Genomic DNA, 17863 nt, shown 5'->3' with positions numbered 1-17863 from the left:
TATCTATCTATATATATAAAAGAAAGTTGTGTTAGTTACACCATTTATAACTCAAGAACGGCTGAATCGATTTGACTGAAAATTGGTGGGCAGGTAGCTTAGAACCAGGAATAGGACATAGGATAATTTTTACCCCGTTTTCTTTTCTTTTTTTTTATTCCGCGCGGACGGAGTCGCGGGTAAAAGCTAGTATTATATATATAAAAGAAAGTCGTGTTAGTTACACTATTTAAAACTCAAGAACGGCTGAATCGAATTGATTGAAAATTGGTGGGCAGGTAGCTTAGAACCAGGAAACGGACATAGGATAATTTTTACCCCGTTTTCTTTTCTTTTTTTTTTATTCCGCGCGGACGGAGTCGCGGGTAAAAGCTAGTATATATATAAAAGAAAGTCGTGTTAATTACACTATTTATAACTCAAGAACGGCTGAATCGATTTGACTGAATTTTGGTGGGCAGGTAGCTTAGAACCAGGAAACGGACATAGGATAATTTTTACCCCGTTTTCTATTTTTTATTCCGCGCGGACGTAGTCGCGGGTAAAAGCTAGTATGAAATAAAAACAAAAGTAAACAAATCTCACTTCAATGGAGTCTTCAATTTGAAGATCCGAGTTTTAGTGTGTTATTTGGGTTTGAATATTTTATATTTCGAGGGTCAAATCTCTCCCTCTCTTATAATTTAAGATTTATTTTGTAACCTTATCTAGGGTAAAATATCTTATCCGCAAGTCTTTTTTCTGATCTACTGACAAAATTACAAAGAAATGAGATCTAGATAGGATTAGATGTATTTATAGTTTCGGAAGTGGACACATGTTTTGGCACACGTCCGACCAATTTAAAAATAGACGTTAAAGTCGATCGAGTTCCGATGGCCGCTTTGTATTCCGAGGTCTTTGTGAAGTGTCGGTTGTTTTATAATATGATGTTAATTTTTCTTTTTACCCGACTGACAAGAGTGTAATGTTTTTCTCGAGTATGTTTGTTTTATGTATTATGGTTTTTATGAATACAAATTCCATTATGACGGCACAGAGCCTAAACGACTGACGTATCATTCGATTCGTCTTGTTCCTCGGAGTGCCATAAGGTTATTACATCTTAGCAAAACGAATATAAACGACGAATCACACTCGCCAAAACTTATTTACAATGCTAAATATTTTTTTCTATATTTTAGAGTAGATTTCATAAAGATATATAAAATTTATTTTTGATAAGTGTTTGAATATTCCTCCGATAATTGCATTTTTAAACGATTGTAAATTCTTAAGTTGTTTATATAACTTAATAGCTGTCGCACGTGACTTCGTCCACGCGGAATTTAAGAAAATCATAATAAGTAGTCTATGTGTTCTTTCAGACTATGATCTACATCTGTGCCAAATTTCCTCGAGATAAGTGGAGCTGTTCTGGAGATATCTTCAAACAAACATACAAACATTCGCATTTATAATATTAGTAACAAATTATTTCGGTAAAAAGGTACGTTATATATATCGGTACGGTTTTGCATTAAACATTAGAAGATCAGTATTGATTTTTTAAGTAATCATTTCAAAAGCTTTTAAGTGATTGCTCGAACATATTTTACTTTTCATTTTTTAAAAATATCTGCATCAATATTACTTAGTGAAACTGCTATTGCGAATTATGTAACACAAATTATATAATTCACAATACATAATAAATAGTGACTGTTTTAAAATGTAAATTGTATTTCTTTATTCTAATTATGACATTAAGAAATTTCACTTCCATCGTCCGTGTACCACCCGCAATGAAAGTTCTAATGTCATTTAATAATTATTTTACAAAACAGTCTTTCGCTAAGTTCGTGCACGTGTTTAAAACACACTTTATCATTTAAATTAAACACGTTATTAGATACGTGCAAGATAGTAGTACTTAACTATTTTTACACCAGTCTATATTTTATCACATAAGTTTGTTTAGGTACAAGTTATAAGTCTTCCTATATAAGACGCATTACTGTAATTAAACTATATATAGTCTTACATTGCTGTACATTGTTCTTGTTCTTCACCCTGAGATATAAGATTGGCTAGATATCTTCTAATTGACGAATCATAAATTATGTACGAAAATGTAGGCGAAAACACGTCACTTAAGTTCCACTTAATTCAAATTAAACTTTCACTTGTCTTATTCAATCTATATATTTTTCAAACCATTGTCAAACGTTAAAACAAACGTGCAAAAATGAGGTAGCTTATGAAAGCCAACATAATTGAATTATACAAATTATTAAGAAATGTCATAGTTATGCAAGTAACATAAAACGCTTACTAGCTTACAACGCCTTGATTTGAAATACACTTCAGAGTCTTTACAATAAGTATAAAGCCTACACAATGGAGTAAATCAGATTTTTTGTGCAAATACATACCAAGAACAATACTCTAAATTGGTTTTTACGAGCGAACGCTGCGGGAGGTAATTGGAGCTTATGTGGTTGTATTGCGGCTTCTTAACCGAAACACGGATTTATAACAAACGTAAGTATTAACTTCCCTGTTTTTATATGTTTTATACAGTCGAACCTGGATAAGCGAGAGTTCAAAAGACCGCAACATTTTTTTCGCTTAACCTAACTTGAGTTTCACGCTAATGGAGGTCGTCCGTCGAGACCGGACAATGACTCTTGCTTATAGAGGTTTCTCGCATATCTAGGTTCAACTGTATTTGCCTTTTATTACAGATATATAAGCGATAAACCTTAATTAATATTTTTCGTTGTAAGTTTTCCTAATTATTTTTATAAATTTACTCTCCTTTAAATATCAAGTAAAATGCTTAAATCGGTATATTAAAGCATCATCAGCCTTTGTCAGCCCAATACTGAACATAGGTCTTCTCCAATGCCTTCCGCAGATAAAGCATCGGATCAGTGTAATTTTATCGATATTACGAGTAACAATTCCATCAACTATTAAAGTAAACTATGTCATGTGCAGTGATTAAAACAATGCAGCTATCTGAAATAGTGATAAAATGTATATATCGGCGTGAACATCCCTAATAAATTATCTCATTGTCATTATCAATTAAATAACTCTTGTAAATACGTTCTTACAATCGATTAATTGATTAAAACTTCATTTATTGTAATTTTTAGATTAATTTACAAATGATTACTAAATTCAAACACTTTATTGTAAGTCTCATGAGGGTACAATTACAATTACAATTTTATTGGTAATATATAAATTACAGGTCATACAAGGTATAAAGGTATAAATAAGAATGTTCCGGCGGCACAGAGGCAGTCTCAGTACGACCGCCGGAGTGTTCAGAGCTCTTTAAGGAGGCAAAAACTCTGCTGAGAAATATAAGGATATTCATCAAAGGCTGCGTTTCATTTAAGGATGAGCAATGCTAAAAATAATGTTAGTGGTGCTACACCACTGACGTTGTGTGTTTTTCAAACACTTCGGGCGGTGCTTATCCGACATATACTATTTATAAAAATAAAGATATATATAAAGTTGTTTAGCTATAAATTATTTCATTTTTGTGTTATTCTGCAGTTACCAGATCATTATTGTATTTCTTTTCTCTAATGTGAAACGTGTTCGCGTCGCAAGATGTAATGGAAGTCTGCAACCTATTGTTGGCAAAGCCGACACATTATTGTATGACGCAGACAAATGGCACTGGCTTTATGACAATGTTATTACAAGTTAATATCCGTATATTTTGTTTTCACAATGGCTTTTGACTTGTAATTTTTTAAATATGTTATTTCTTATCGACGTTTGCCTTAATCATTATTGTTTGAAAGCGTATTTTTTTAAGTTCTAAACAATATAATATTTACAAAGGTAGTAAACTTTCTTCAGTTAATCTTCAGGAAGGATTTTATGTCGCCTAGTATTTTGTTAGCAGGATATATACACAGCAAATTAACTTATTTTTATTGCGTTGGATTCGAGCATGTTACTTAATGAAACTCAGTATCGAGAACGTGAATAACGTTTAAGATAGAATAAGAAATTAAGTGCTCACATATCGACCCAAATTCTAGACGTCTAGGCGGCGTATCCGTCACATTCAGACTTAACTTAGACTGTTCCAGTTCTATTCTTTTGTGCCAATTTTTTTTGTACTTTATTCGCTATTCGTTTTTATTCGAGTTGTTTGTGATGCGATACTGTGATATAGGCCAAAAAAATATAATTTACAAATATAATGAGAATGTGATACTTATATATTACTTGGATTTTTATTAGTTTTGTGATAGTGTGGTGTACACTTATTATCCTTAATAACTTTTTGAATACACTGATCTCTATGGATGAACAGAATGACATGGATGACTTAAACGCGCCTGTTGTTGTTCCTGGTAGTAATTCCATCTCTATTGTTAGTTCAAATTCTTACCACCGCTAACAACCACAACCATCAGCGCCAAAATAGCGAAAATCAAATAGGCACAAAAAACACTATTTACCGCCTGTCCATGTATAAAGGTCATTGCTTGTACATCAGAAAACATTTTAATTGACATCGAATGTACGATATTGACGATTTATCAAAATTCATTTTTAATTGTTCAATTAAATTACTTAAAAATGTTTAAAACCCGTATTTATGTTTTCATAGTTTACTTTTCTTTTTAATACATATTCAATTGGTTATTAAGATTTGTGTTCGTTTCAGAAATAAATTCTTCTATATGTGATATATATCGGTTACTTTATTACTATTCATGAAGAATGGAAGTCGAATGTGCCATCGTCGGTTGTAAAAAGAACATAATGTGAACAAATCGGGGTCACGTTTGGGCCAAATTTTTGCGACCAATATCACTTTGATCAGTGAATCGTGGATTTATTTAGGTTATCTACACAATAGCGAATTTGATATTTTAAAATAATATAGGTTTTTGTATCCAGAACGATTGGTAACGGAAACCAAAATAGTCAAAATATATTTTACTATGTTATTAGGGCACAGGATAGGACAGTATTCTCAGTACAAGCAAAAGTGGGTATTTATTTATTTATTTTATAAGCAAGCTATTTCGATATTAGTGCATTTATAAAGGGATGTTTTTTTAAGGTAAAAGTAAGTTTCGATGCTATTAGATATGTTTAAGTACTTACTAAGGTTTTATTCAAGACACATAACCTAAATATTCTTTATCAATTTTTTTAATAACCTAGTGTATAACAAAATCTGGTGCATCATATAGTTAATAAGGTTCAAACTTGTGTAACACTTCAACATTTATGTAAACATCAAAGGGAGCTTACATTGTGGTGCTTATTGTTGGGGAGTGTTCGTGAGACGTCGGCGTGGGAAGCGAGCGATTGCATACCATACAAAGCACGTAGTCTTTTGAATGGGTACACTCAACATTCCACATATCCATTGTTATGTTATCTTGTAATGTTATCCATATTTTTAAAATTCGTCTTCATTTCTCTCTTATTTGAAAAATTTACTTTTGTTTATTGAAAGGAAATTTGGCCATTTTAATTATAACATATCTTTTTCAATCTTTTTCATTAATCTGATATTTATAAATTGAAATAGTTTGTAATATCATTAGCAAAATCAACAAGTAAATATTAATAATTTTGTTATTTTCGTATAATATAAGCACAATTTGATAAAATTTATTCATTGTACAACTAAATCCTACGTTAATACGTTAGGTCAGAGATTAATCGACAGAGGTTCGAGTTAATACGATTACACTAGGATTTGAACTCAGTAGCTGGAAAAACGATAATTTGATGCACACATATTGATTAAGAGATTTAACTTCGTAGTCTATTTTGTGTTCCATTGATGCAGTTTGTAAGATAATTGGAAAATGCAATCATGGATTTAAAAAATGTTTTTCAATATTAAAAAAATACGTTTGAAATAATAAAAAGTTAATTTTGGAGAATTAAAATAAAGTTAAATAATTAATTAGTTATACATTTTCATAGCGTTACTATATTAGGTCATAGCGGTACTGCAGAAGTAAGTTTCATGGTTTTTAAAAAAAATAAGATTCATCATCATCATCTTCCTGCCCTTTTCACTCAAGGCTTTATAAACCTTAAAGTTTTGCCTTAAGTTTTTTACGACCGGTCGTCTGCCTATCGCCAACCCTACTTGGCAAACAAATAAGATTATTAAAAGCATTTAATTTTTACAATTCTGAAAATAAATTAGAAATTAATATAGTAATAAAACTATTAGGATCTAATCGTTGTTTTCATTACAATTATTCTCGCTCAAAATATCTGTCAATGTAATTAGGTTTAGCTAAAATCAGATTTAATTAAAACGGAAACAGTTGGTTGCGTTTCAACAGTGCTGATTAATTTATTCATTGTTAGAGAGAAGTCCGGTTGTTTTGTTAGCAGTTATTACCGGCAATCCGCGGAATGACCACTAATTCAAACACATTTGTTAACTAACCAAATGTGATGATTAATTATGCCTAAACCGGTGATATAATTACATATAGTTTGATAGCAGTTGTTAATTTTTGATTACCTATGTTGTGTATACTTATTAAATACTAGCTGTCGAACGTGACTTCGTCCGCGCACAATAAAAAAAACATAATTAGTAGCCTATGCCCCATCCATCCAAACATTCGCATTTATAATTTAATTAGTAAGAGTCAATCTTTTAGCTAATATGTTTTATAACTTGATTTTCAAATCAATGAAAATTGGTGTTAAGATTAATGAATTCAATACAGATTCAATATGTGAAGGAATTTTTGTGTCTTCCCAAAATTGAATAAGATAAAAATATAGATGTAATAACAAAAAAATATTTGCTATTGTATAATTTTGCGTTTGGGATGTTTCTTAATTTTTAAAACAAAACTCAACTTCGCATGAGATAAATCTGCGACGTCGAATGTTTCCGTTACTTTTCCTCCGGGGAACTGTTAGGTTGAGGCAGTTTTTTCATCTTTATTTTGGCGTGTTTCTGGAGATTTTATTTTAGATGTTGTAAACTGGTTTATTTTTATTAAGTTCAAGTTTCTAGATAGATAAATTCTTTGTTCTGAACATTAAAAAAAACTCAGTGTGATACGGAATGGAAATTATTATTTTCTTTATTTAAGCTAAGTTTTTTAGTCGCCTCAGAGAGTGTATTTTCCTTATTTGTCTTGAAAGTCACAGATCCTGTTGTCAATTGAATAGAGACTCTTTTTTCACTCACATATGGAGGTGGGGATGATAAATGTATCCGCTTATATACATATACATACTATATATCATAAACCTAATCGTCACTAGTCATGTTAGATTAAAAGACTCAAATTAATCTACTTTTATTTTTAATAAAGTATAAACGAGGTCGTCTACTTTATCGATTGCATCAGTAATGAAGAGACTAATGATAGAGTAACTAATCGATTACAAGTGTACAACGAGCTTCTTTGTAAAGTGAACTAGTAATAAAAATAAAAAGCTATATACTTGATACATTTACAGTAAACTTATAATGATGGGATGAAATATAGTTATGTAGTACTTACTTGCGGATAAAGAAACAGTTATATATAGTGCTAATTAGAGAAGTTATATTTAAAATAATATACATTAAATCAAATCATAAAAATTTCTCATCAATTTCGTTTTAAATTATTATTGAATAAAACCAAAATCCTCTTCATGTTTGTTAAATTAGATAACAAAGAGGCCTACTCACCGTAGCAAATGGCGTAGCAAAGCAAAAAGCTGTGCGGGTCTACGGTTTTCGTAGAGGCAGGTATCGACCGCACACAGCGCTTCGCATGTGCTGAATAGCTTTGAATTCGTTACAACTCACTTACAATCCCTATTTGACCATTGCTCAAGGTTTGTGAACAAAGAAAAATGGCTAAATGTGTGATATATTCATAGTTTCTTGTAAAAAAATTAAATTGTTTTTTAGTGAATATTTTTTGTAATTTGATTATACAAAGTATGTTAGAGGTGAAGATGGGTTACTTACATTTTGTACTGTACAATTTCTAATATATACTAGTAATAATAATTATCATTCATTACGCGAGTCTGGAGCTGGCCCTTTCATCATAAGCCCGATTTGTCTCGTTATGTGTTATTCAGCCAAATGCCGTATATTTTAATAAAAGTACGAAATGTTTGCTGAGAAATGGGTGTGACATTACAATTTTTTTTATCGTATTTTACAGACGAAAATGTAGCCTTAATCTTGAAAAATATTAACATAAATATGTTTATTATAAACACTGAGGCTACATATTTTGGGGCTCCAAATAAATTAACAGATATAGTTATAAAAATGTACTAAACAAGACAAATGTTGGCTAGTATCTGTGTAAATTAAAAGTAATTTATTTTATATTGTTCACCGTAAAAAGACAAATCTTCTTAATCTTCTTTGTCTATATTTAGGTCCATTTCCGAAACAACAACATTTAAATTGTCGCTTGAATCATCTCTTGTCGCCTTGAGGATCGTTTTAGAAGATTAAAGTGAATTAAAATCTTAAGCTTGTTTAAGATATTGTTTCTCGGAAAGAATAACAAGTGGATTGGCCTAAGAATTTATGATGTTATATGTGTACTATTATTTTCGTTGATGACATAATTATGCGTGAGAACGATACAGTTAACGAAGGGATCCCATTTGTGTATTATTAACCAACTTGTTAATTGAATTAATAATCTCTTTGTCTATTATGAATTGAATCTGAATCATAATTATCATGTATTATTAGTAAGCTAAAGTTTTAATTATATAATACTAGATATAGCCCGGGACTCTGTCCGCGCGCAATTATAAAAAACGTAATAAGTAGCCTATGTGTTCTTCCAGACTATGTTCTACATCTGTGCTTAATTTCATCAAGATCCGCTGAGCCCTTCCGGAGACACCTTCAAACAAACATCCATCCATCTAAACATTTGCATTTAAAATATTAGTATATTAAGATTACACACTTTAACATTTTAAAGTGACGGAGTGATAGAGGAATTTATACAAATTTTCTTTTTTTATATTTTATCAGCTATCGATGTTTATCTTTAATAAAAAATAATTTTATTTACTTAATAAACTCGTTATTAATTTACTTACAGGTTAAATACCAACCATCTATAAAATTTTTTGATTGTATTTAATATGTAAAAATTTATTTAATGAATATACTATTAACGAAGCTTTTATAAAAGTTACTTCGATTAAAATTAACATTTATTTTACTGAATTCGTTTGTCATTTGTTATGTCCATGAATTGTTTGTGGGTTCGCACATTTTCATTACATTAACAAATAATAAAGTTTGCTTTGTATCAATAGTATTCTGTAGAAATTGTGTCGAACAATTAAAATAACATTTTATTATTGGTTTTGATGTATGATTTTTGTTGTTGTAATTCAATTTTTTTTATGTTTTTTTTTATATTTCAGTTTACTCTAGATAATGATAGGATAGAGGCATTCTTGTAAAATTTTAAATCTTTGTTATTAAATCATTTTTTGTTTCTTTAAAGACTTTCCACTGTAACACCCGTATAACTATAATATTGTCACGCTTCTCTTTTACTTCAGACCGAAAAGTATATCTAACCCGGTAGGCATAAGTCATACGAATTCAATTCAATTTCCAAGCAGTGGCTTTTAGGTGTACCAACTGGGCACCGATTGTTTCGCCAGTGTCGCGTGTCATACGAAATTATGACTGCTCACTAGCGACACTCTGTCAAAGTCAATAAGGTGTCACAAGATCCTTGTTGTATTGTATAGTCAGACAAAGATATTTGAACCGGTGAGTGAGGCGCTGCAATCGCGGTTGGTTCTGTCACAATATAAATATATAAGACTGACTCAGGCATAAAAAATGACATAAAAGAAGAAAACGACATAACAGCTATAGTACAAAGATGATCTTGTAACAGTTTCTTGATTATGGCTCTCCCTTAGCGGATTGAGCCAGTGTTAAGTGTTTATAGTTTTATTCTTGTATTAAAGAGACTGGCAAATGATCTTGTAACATTTTTTGACGTTGTCAGAGGGTCGCTAGTGAGCTGTCATAATTTAGTTTGACTTATGCCCACCGATTCAAATAACCTTGTCGGTTAATAGCTGTCCTGCATTTTTCTTTTATCGTACTTTCTGTGCCTAAGTAGGTTTTATATATATTGAGATAATATTAACCGCGACAGCAGTGCCTCAGTTACAGTGCCACATATCCTTTTTTGACTATAATGGTGAATAACTAAATGTCAACTTCAATTATACGTAATCGAAAGATCGTTACATGTTTGCAAAATTCTACACATGTTAGCTGCGTAGAATGAAAGATAATGAGTTGAGAACACGCTATACACGAACGCCTTCTATTGGTTGATTGCAACGCGTTTTACATCGTCTACTCGAGATAATAGACGAGTAAATTTTGTCCGTAGGAAAAACCTCCTCGAATTTAAATTACTTGTATAAAAGGTCATAGTTTTTTAAAACAAACTCTTAATTACACGGACAAAGTAGTGTGCACATATAAAAACATCAGTTCTGCTTTTATCTGATTTATGAATATATAATAAAAAAAAAACTTTTTCTATCATCAAATGTGTTGTGTTAACCCAGAAAATTGTGAACTCGTTTTTATGCACAACTAATGTTTTTGCTTGATTATGAGAATGGTTTAGTTTCTAGTTTAACATACATAAAAACGTAAAGTTTCTAGTTTAACATATACTATGTTCCAGTTTTATTTCATTGTGATAGTATATTTGGCTATTAATTCCCTTTAGAAAAAAGTAAAATTTGTTGTTATTGATTTTAGATATGTAACATACCATAAATTATCTATTACTTTGAATTTAGTTTTGATAATTATCATTAACATGTTTGATAAAGCCTTATTCCAAATTTATCTACAAATATTAACATAGAGTCTGATTAAAATTGTGTCCTTAATTGCGTCTTATTAGATACTGCAAATACCTGTCATAGTAATAGAGATTCGTCTCAGGGTTTCGTGTACTAATTTAGAAATTCCTCAGGCTTCGAAGCTACACAAGGAATTAATAAAGCTATATATCTAAACTTTGTAAACATAATGTATATCATAGTAACATTATAGATTTATTTCTCAATTTACGATTTCTCATCTATATATGGAAAATACAATATTAAAAATATATATTTCGTAAACTTTGTGTTTGCGTTGCTGATAACGAAGAACCAACTTTTAAAATTTTTTGTCTGTCTGTACGCAAGGCCGCTTTTATTCTTGGCTACTTTTTTTTAAATTCTACGCTGAAGTTGCGGGCAACCGCTAGTTATTAATAAAAACGTACGTTTTCATTACAAAGTAACTACATATAAAGGAACGATAAATCACGATGATAATATTACAAAGGCAAGTTATGTGTAACATTACAATAAACTTAAGCTTACATTTCTGTTCTCAAACGAGGTTGGAAGTTATCTTGGTATAGACAAGGGTCATTTTCAACAAGAGTTTATGTAAGAGCTAAGAAAATAGGTCACAAAAACAACTTCATAAATTATCGTTGAATAAATACGCTCCACTGCAAATTCAAGAATCATGTTAAGCTACGGTTCTGGATACGATTGGCATTACAGTTTTTATCGTGTTGATATAATTTAAATGTAGTACTCGTATTTTAATTAAAGTAACTTACAAATAATAGCACTTCAGTAATATTAGAAAGAGAACAGTGTTAAATCCATCCTAAAATGAGCTTGTGAACGTTACTTAATTTGGTTATTTAAAACTAGCTTTTACCCGCGACTCCGTCCGCGCGGAATAAAAAAAAATAGAAAACGGGGTAAAGATTATCCTATGTCCTTTTCCTGGTCCTAAGCTACCTGCCCACCAATTTTCAGTCAAATCGATTCAGCCGTTCTTGAGTTATAAATAGCGTAACTAACACAACTTTCTTTTATATATATAGATGTATGTAAAACTTTATTTTATTGAAAGGTGAGGAAAATAAAATGTAATATTGTTCTAATTGATGAACTGTTGAAATATTACTGAATACGCTTTATAAAGCAATATTCATTTTGGCTGTGGATATTGAAAAAAATAATGATTTATTGCCAGCTGTCGATATAGTTGTCAAACGTCGTCTTCGATCAATATGACATTGTGGGAAGTGTATCAGTATGATTACGTTCCGGCCTACTGAAGCGTTACACAATATTTAGAAAGAAAATTTCATTGATTATATAAGTTTACTAACAACCCACAGAGTTGAGAAAGGTTGAACATCGGTTCATTCTTTTTTTATATAACGTAGTAGCCTATACAATTATTCAAGGGCGAGGTTGGTGGCCACTTCTCGTCTAATTATAACAGTTTGACATTCTGTGACGAGTGAGGTGCGGCTGCGATGCACTCGGCCGTTGTTATATTGTTTGCAACGTGTGTCGTATAATCTTTGTCAATGACTAATGTGCTTATTTATAATACTTTGAGATACTTTTCCTTCGTGTTTGCGTTTCATTTACGTGTGCCAAGTTCTTATAATGGTATTTTAGCGATAATGTTTAAGTTATGTAATGTAATCGAAACTAAAGTTTGAATGTTTATGAATTAAATAACATGCGCATACGCAAGGACTGTTAGCGACACTGAAACATTTTTGTTAGGTACGAAAATTAAAGTAAAGAGTAGTGCTTACTATATCAGTGTCGGTCATAAGAAGTTAAAATGCCAGTGAGATGTGTGCAAGTCAATGAACATTTTATATTTCAGTAAATTCTAAGTATACAAGTGTTATTACATTTGATTACTGCTACTGGAAGTTTGGGAATGCTCAATCAAACATTTTATTGAATAATTAAACAGTAGAAGTAGTTCGCTAACTAGCCAATTAGACAAATGGGTGTTCGGGAAGTGTCGTAACTGAAATTAGAACGCAATCCCCGGCCAATAGGTCGTTTGGCTGCCGCTCGTAACCTCTGCGTCGAAAGGAAACAACGGAAACAAAACAATGTTTTTTTATAAAAACACAACAACTTTGAAGCGTATATTATACATAGCTAAAGCTCAGAGTTGTTGGAGCTAACAATTAAAGCTAGAAGTGCAAATAATTTGCTTTGCAAATAGGCCACAACTCTCGACTCGGCAGTAGAGAACTTGACCGCTAGAACCGCGAGATAAAAACATGAAAACTTTAACGAGTGGGCCGAAGTCAGGAAAAATTTTAGTACAGAATTTTCCCGAAATTAATATAAAAATGCAATAAACTTTTGGTAATGAACCATAGTTTTAATTTTATGTATCAATTTAGCTAAAAATCGTTAATTTATTAGATAAGTACTAACAAAATAATAAGCGATATACCCGAAATTAATTTCTTTAATCAAGTAGATAATTTTATATTATTTAACATAACCTTAGACTGTGTAATATATTTTAGCTTTGAAATTTAAAACGGAATTTCAACGAGCAGTCTGCTTTTAGATGATGCTGTTTAATTATTCGTCAGTGTATTAGTCTTGACACTTTTATTCATAATTATCTTATTAAATAATAATTAACTCTCGAAATATTCACAAATAAAAAGTACTTTATACTTGAAGTTTTATGAGAAACTTCATCTTACTAATATTATAAATGCGAAAGTTTCGATGGATGGATGGATAGATGGACGCTTGAAGGTATCTCAGGAACGGCTCAATGGATCTTGATGAAATTCGGCACAGATGAACAACATAGTCAGGAAGAACACATAGGCAACGTATTAAACTTTTTATAATTCCGCGTGGACGGAGTCGCGTGCGACGGCTAGTAATTTATATCTTTAATTTACAGAATGAGTTTCTATACCTGAAATAAATAAAAAATCTCGGTTTTGTATTTTTGGTTAACTTTCCGGGCCAAATATAAGTACTATTAATAAAAACAATTCATTGAATCAATGCAAAAAAAAAACAGCTAGAGATAAAGTAAGGTTAAATAAAAAACAGCCAAATGTTTTACTTATACTGAATGTAATAATTATTGATGCGTAATAAAGAAAAAAATCCTACGAGTAAATCTTTTTCAAAGCGAATTATTTATATGTTGGTTAAACCGGACCTTTGCGTTTACACAAAAGAAAATTCCTAAGCTTATCTTTGATGTAGGGTCGTAAGGATTATTATGTAATACATCCTCGGACTTTTCTCATCGATTTTATCTTTGTAACGGATTTGAAAAACATCGATGGTGCGGCAATATCGTTAAAATTGGCGAAAAAAGGAAACAAAATAAGAAATTCAAAAGATGAGCGATGGTAATTGATTCCATTGTGTATTAGGAAATATTCTGACGTCTTAATAACTCAAGCAAAGTAGCGAGAGTTATGCGTAATTTTCTATACTTTAAGTTTTTTCTCTGTTTGATCAGAATTAAAGACGCTTATTCGTAGTCTCGGTAAAAGTACTTGATTTTAATTTTCGAAATAGAAATTTTAAATTTAAATCAAAATATTGGGTGGCAGCCAGAAAACTACGGTAATGCATTTTTATAAACAAGAAGACACTGCAATACATTTACATCAAATCATTGACACACATTACATTTTTATATCGTTTCACGTAACAATTTTATAACATTTATCTCAACCTAGAATTTCTTTTTGATGTTTTAGTTCAAACATTGTAAATCGTTTGGTATACTGTTTAGGACTGTACCTGTACTTTCTCATTGTCACAAGATTATTATTGTCTTTGAATGTACATATGTGTTTTGAAATTATACAGATAATCTTACAAAGATATAGCATTGAAAAATTTCTTCACTTCAGGCAAAATTCTCTTCTGTTAATAACCTACAGATAACAGGAATATCCGTTTGATTGTCTGTAGCCTAAATTGCTGGACCGATTCTCATGAGTTACGTGTCATTCATTTTATGTTTTTCTTAAGGGTGTCGTAAGTATACACCAAGTCGGGTTAACACAAGTTTTATTGACTTCTACTACTACAAAAGAATTTAACACGTTTGAAGCTAGTTATATTGTGATGTTATATAGAGTGCCGTCATTATTCAGTTCTCGCCAACAACGTTTAATACGGCAAGTCGTAAAATCTAAACATAGTGTGAACATTACAGAACATTTTCAGGTTCATTATATTTTTATGATGATTAACGTACGTGATGTGATTATTTGTCTTCGTGTTTAGAAACAGCAAAATATGGAAAGAGTTTTTTTTATATAAGTTTTGTTTTAGTGACTAATCGTTGATTTGCGAGACCAAAAAACCCGTTTAAAACATATGGTTATTTTTAATAATAATGAGAGAAATGATGATACGTTTTACACAAGGATTTTGGTTTCAGAAACCAAATTTTTTTTTTTATTGTTTTCTACAGAAATACGTTACAAGCACGAAAGTTTAGAATGGAAGTTTTGTCTTAACATATTAACGTCGCCTTTGTTCTACGTAAAAAATAAATATTTACTGTCAGATTAACAATGGACATAACATCTTAATTAAACTACTACATTTTAATTTGTGAACAATGGTCCATTGTGATCAAAAGTGATTATACGTACATTATTATTGTAATAAATAAATAATAATACCAAATTATGGAAATAAAATTAAAATTTAATTTAGGCGTTGATTTAAGTTTCACAGAGCCTAATAATTCAAATTAATATTATTTAATATTTAAACGAACGATCAACGAATCAAAATCTTTTTCTGTATGTCTCTACATATCTATATTATGATTTATTTAAATAATATCGGTTATGAAACAAATATCAGACGTTACATTTAAAAGTTACCTTCGCCGCTCCCACCGCAGTATCGATTCCGGCACCACCAGCGCCCCAAACTGGTTGCCACCACCACTCGCCACCACTTGCCGTCACTCGCCGTCAGCAAAATAAAACAAAACAAACAAAAAACACACACTTCTTTACGATATATCGTATTCGACCGGCGAAAACCACTACACTTTTCGCCACTGACAACTTGGAAAAACTTTTTTAATAATAAAAAAATAAAATCGCAAAGCGTTAGAGCGTCCGTAAAGTCTTGATGTGTTTTTATAATTAATTTAATTTTTTTATAAAGTAAGAGTCTTGTTATAAAGTATTTAGATCGAATTAAGGTTATCCATTTTGTACGGCGCGAACGGAGGGGCGAAAGTTTTCAGGGAGACGTTTGAAGGCGACTGTGCTTTTGTTACGCAACTCACTGCGGCGTGCTCCGCTAGGGGGCAGTGCGCTGCGAGTGGCGCAGTGGCGGGCATGCGCCCTGCGCGCCTCGTGGCTCGCGCACATCTTTTGTTCATTACGTTTTTTGTTCAACCGTTAAAATATTAAATTAATTTAAATATAGTATGATTACAACACAGGTTTCATTTCACCCGCAGAAAAACTTCAAGCCTTGTTCTTAAGTTTAGCTACTGGATCTTATATGTATGAGTGTATATCGAGTCTTGGTAATCTTCAGATGCTTTCTAATATTTGAAAATAGTATAATATATAATATTATGAGAAAATGTAATGACATGAATTTATTTTCGTGTCACGTAGCGGCATCGGCATGGCAAAGTCAATAGCATGAGAGGTCAGGGCGCTGGGACGTCGCCGTCGCCAGTCGCGTGGAGTTCGACTATAGTTCTTTGGTACACGCCTAGTATAAGATTATACAACGGATTAGTGTCAAAAAAAGTATCCAGAAATATGTATATAGAAATTAAATGAAATTGTTTTATCGAACAAGAAAATTCAAGGACAATTATTTTTATAAACCTACGTAATGAGATTAGATAAATATGATAATGAACACAAGCGACATGTTACTTGAGCGACCAACTACGATCGTTATGCTACAGTATAAAGTCTTTGTACTTTTGTGCAAGTTCTTGTCAACAAATTAGAGAGACGTTTTTTCTCGTTCTCTTCTTTAGGTTTTCTAGATCCTTCTTAAGGTTTTTAGCCTTTACTATTATATAGGAAAAAGTTCTTGTCAAGTCGCAAACATGTGTGAATGCATCATGTTAACTTTATAGTTTAAATCGTTTATAAAATTTAAATAAAATACTTATTTTATTTTCAATTTTAATAGCAAAGTGAGTGCAAGCAATTGATTCTTTTACAATTTATTTGCTTGTAAAACCTTTAAGAGTGCTTCGGAAATAAGTCTGTTTTATTCATCTCGAGCAATTCTTTTTTATTTGTGTGATAAAAAGCCTGAGCGGAATCTTTTGTTTTACGTTCCGCAGAGCAAAGCGGAGACTGCCTTTGTAAATATGTACGGCCCGCACCATCGTATTGTTGGTTTCCTATATTTAGTTTCTTTTGAGCATTTCTTTTAGAACACTCAGCCCACCTTTATTACCTACGCTACAAATTCTAGAAGAATATTTCACATAATTTTTATTCCATTTAGTTATTAAAATAGGAACCAATCTTCAGGACGTTGAAATAATCGATACTTCCCATGTTCTGACTATACCTTATTGTAATATAAAATGTTAGTGTTAGACATTCACATAACTACTTTACTTACTAATTTATGCTAAGCTAGCGTGAGTATAAATAATGTTACAACCTCAAGGGAATTGTTCACGCGACATTGAACGTAAGCAAAAGTTATATTGGGTTGTTATTAAATATTATTTACCACAAAGAATAAACTGAGAATCTTTAATGGTTAAGAATTTGACATGTATTCAAACTTTTAAAAAATCGTGAGATTCGCATATAATGCTAGTAAGTACAATGAATCACCTACTATTTGATCAAATTAAAACAACGTGTTTAGTGTTTTAAACAATAGAATTATTCATCATTATAATCAGCCTGAGTTCGTCCACTGATGCACGTAGGCCTCCCCCATAGATTGCCACAATGCCCGG

At 31.3% G+C, this 17863-nt stretch overlaps 1 protein-coding gene across 13 annotated transcripts in view; it reads right to left on the bottom strand.

The window, feature by feature from the left end:
- The window catches only part of LOC106720771 (glutamate-gated chloride channel), a 30610-nt gene extending 25202 nt beyond the window's left edge, over positions 1-5408 (bottom strand). For all 13 annotated transcript variants that reach the window (XM_045679142.1, XM_045679143.1, XM_045679144.1 and 10 more), the window contains exon 1: positions 5284-5408. In XM_045679142.1, coding sequence (XP_045535098.1) covers positions 5284-5402 — 119 coding nt within the window. In that variant the 5' untranslated portion in view covers positions 5403-5408. The remainder of the gene's footprint in view (positions 1-5283) is intronic.
- Positions 5409-17863: the final 12455 nt, after the last annotated feature.

This window comes from Papilio machaon, chromosome 8, assembly GCF_912999745.1.
Source record: "Papilio machaon chromosome 8, ilPapMach1.1, whole genome shotgun sequence".
In the NCBI taxonomy this organism is placed as follows: Eukaryota; Metazoa; Arthropoda; class Insecta; order Lepidoptera; family Papilionidae; genus Papilio; species Papilio machaon.
The sequence above is the reverse complement of the archived record's forward strand: the minus strand, read 5'-3'. Positions and strand labels throughout refer to the sequence as shown.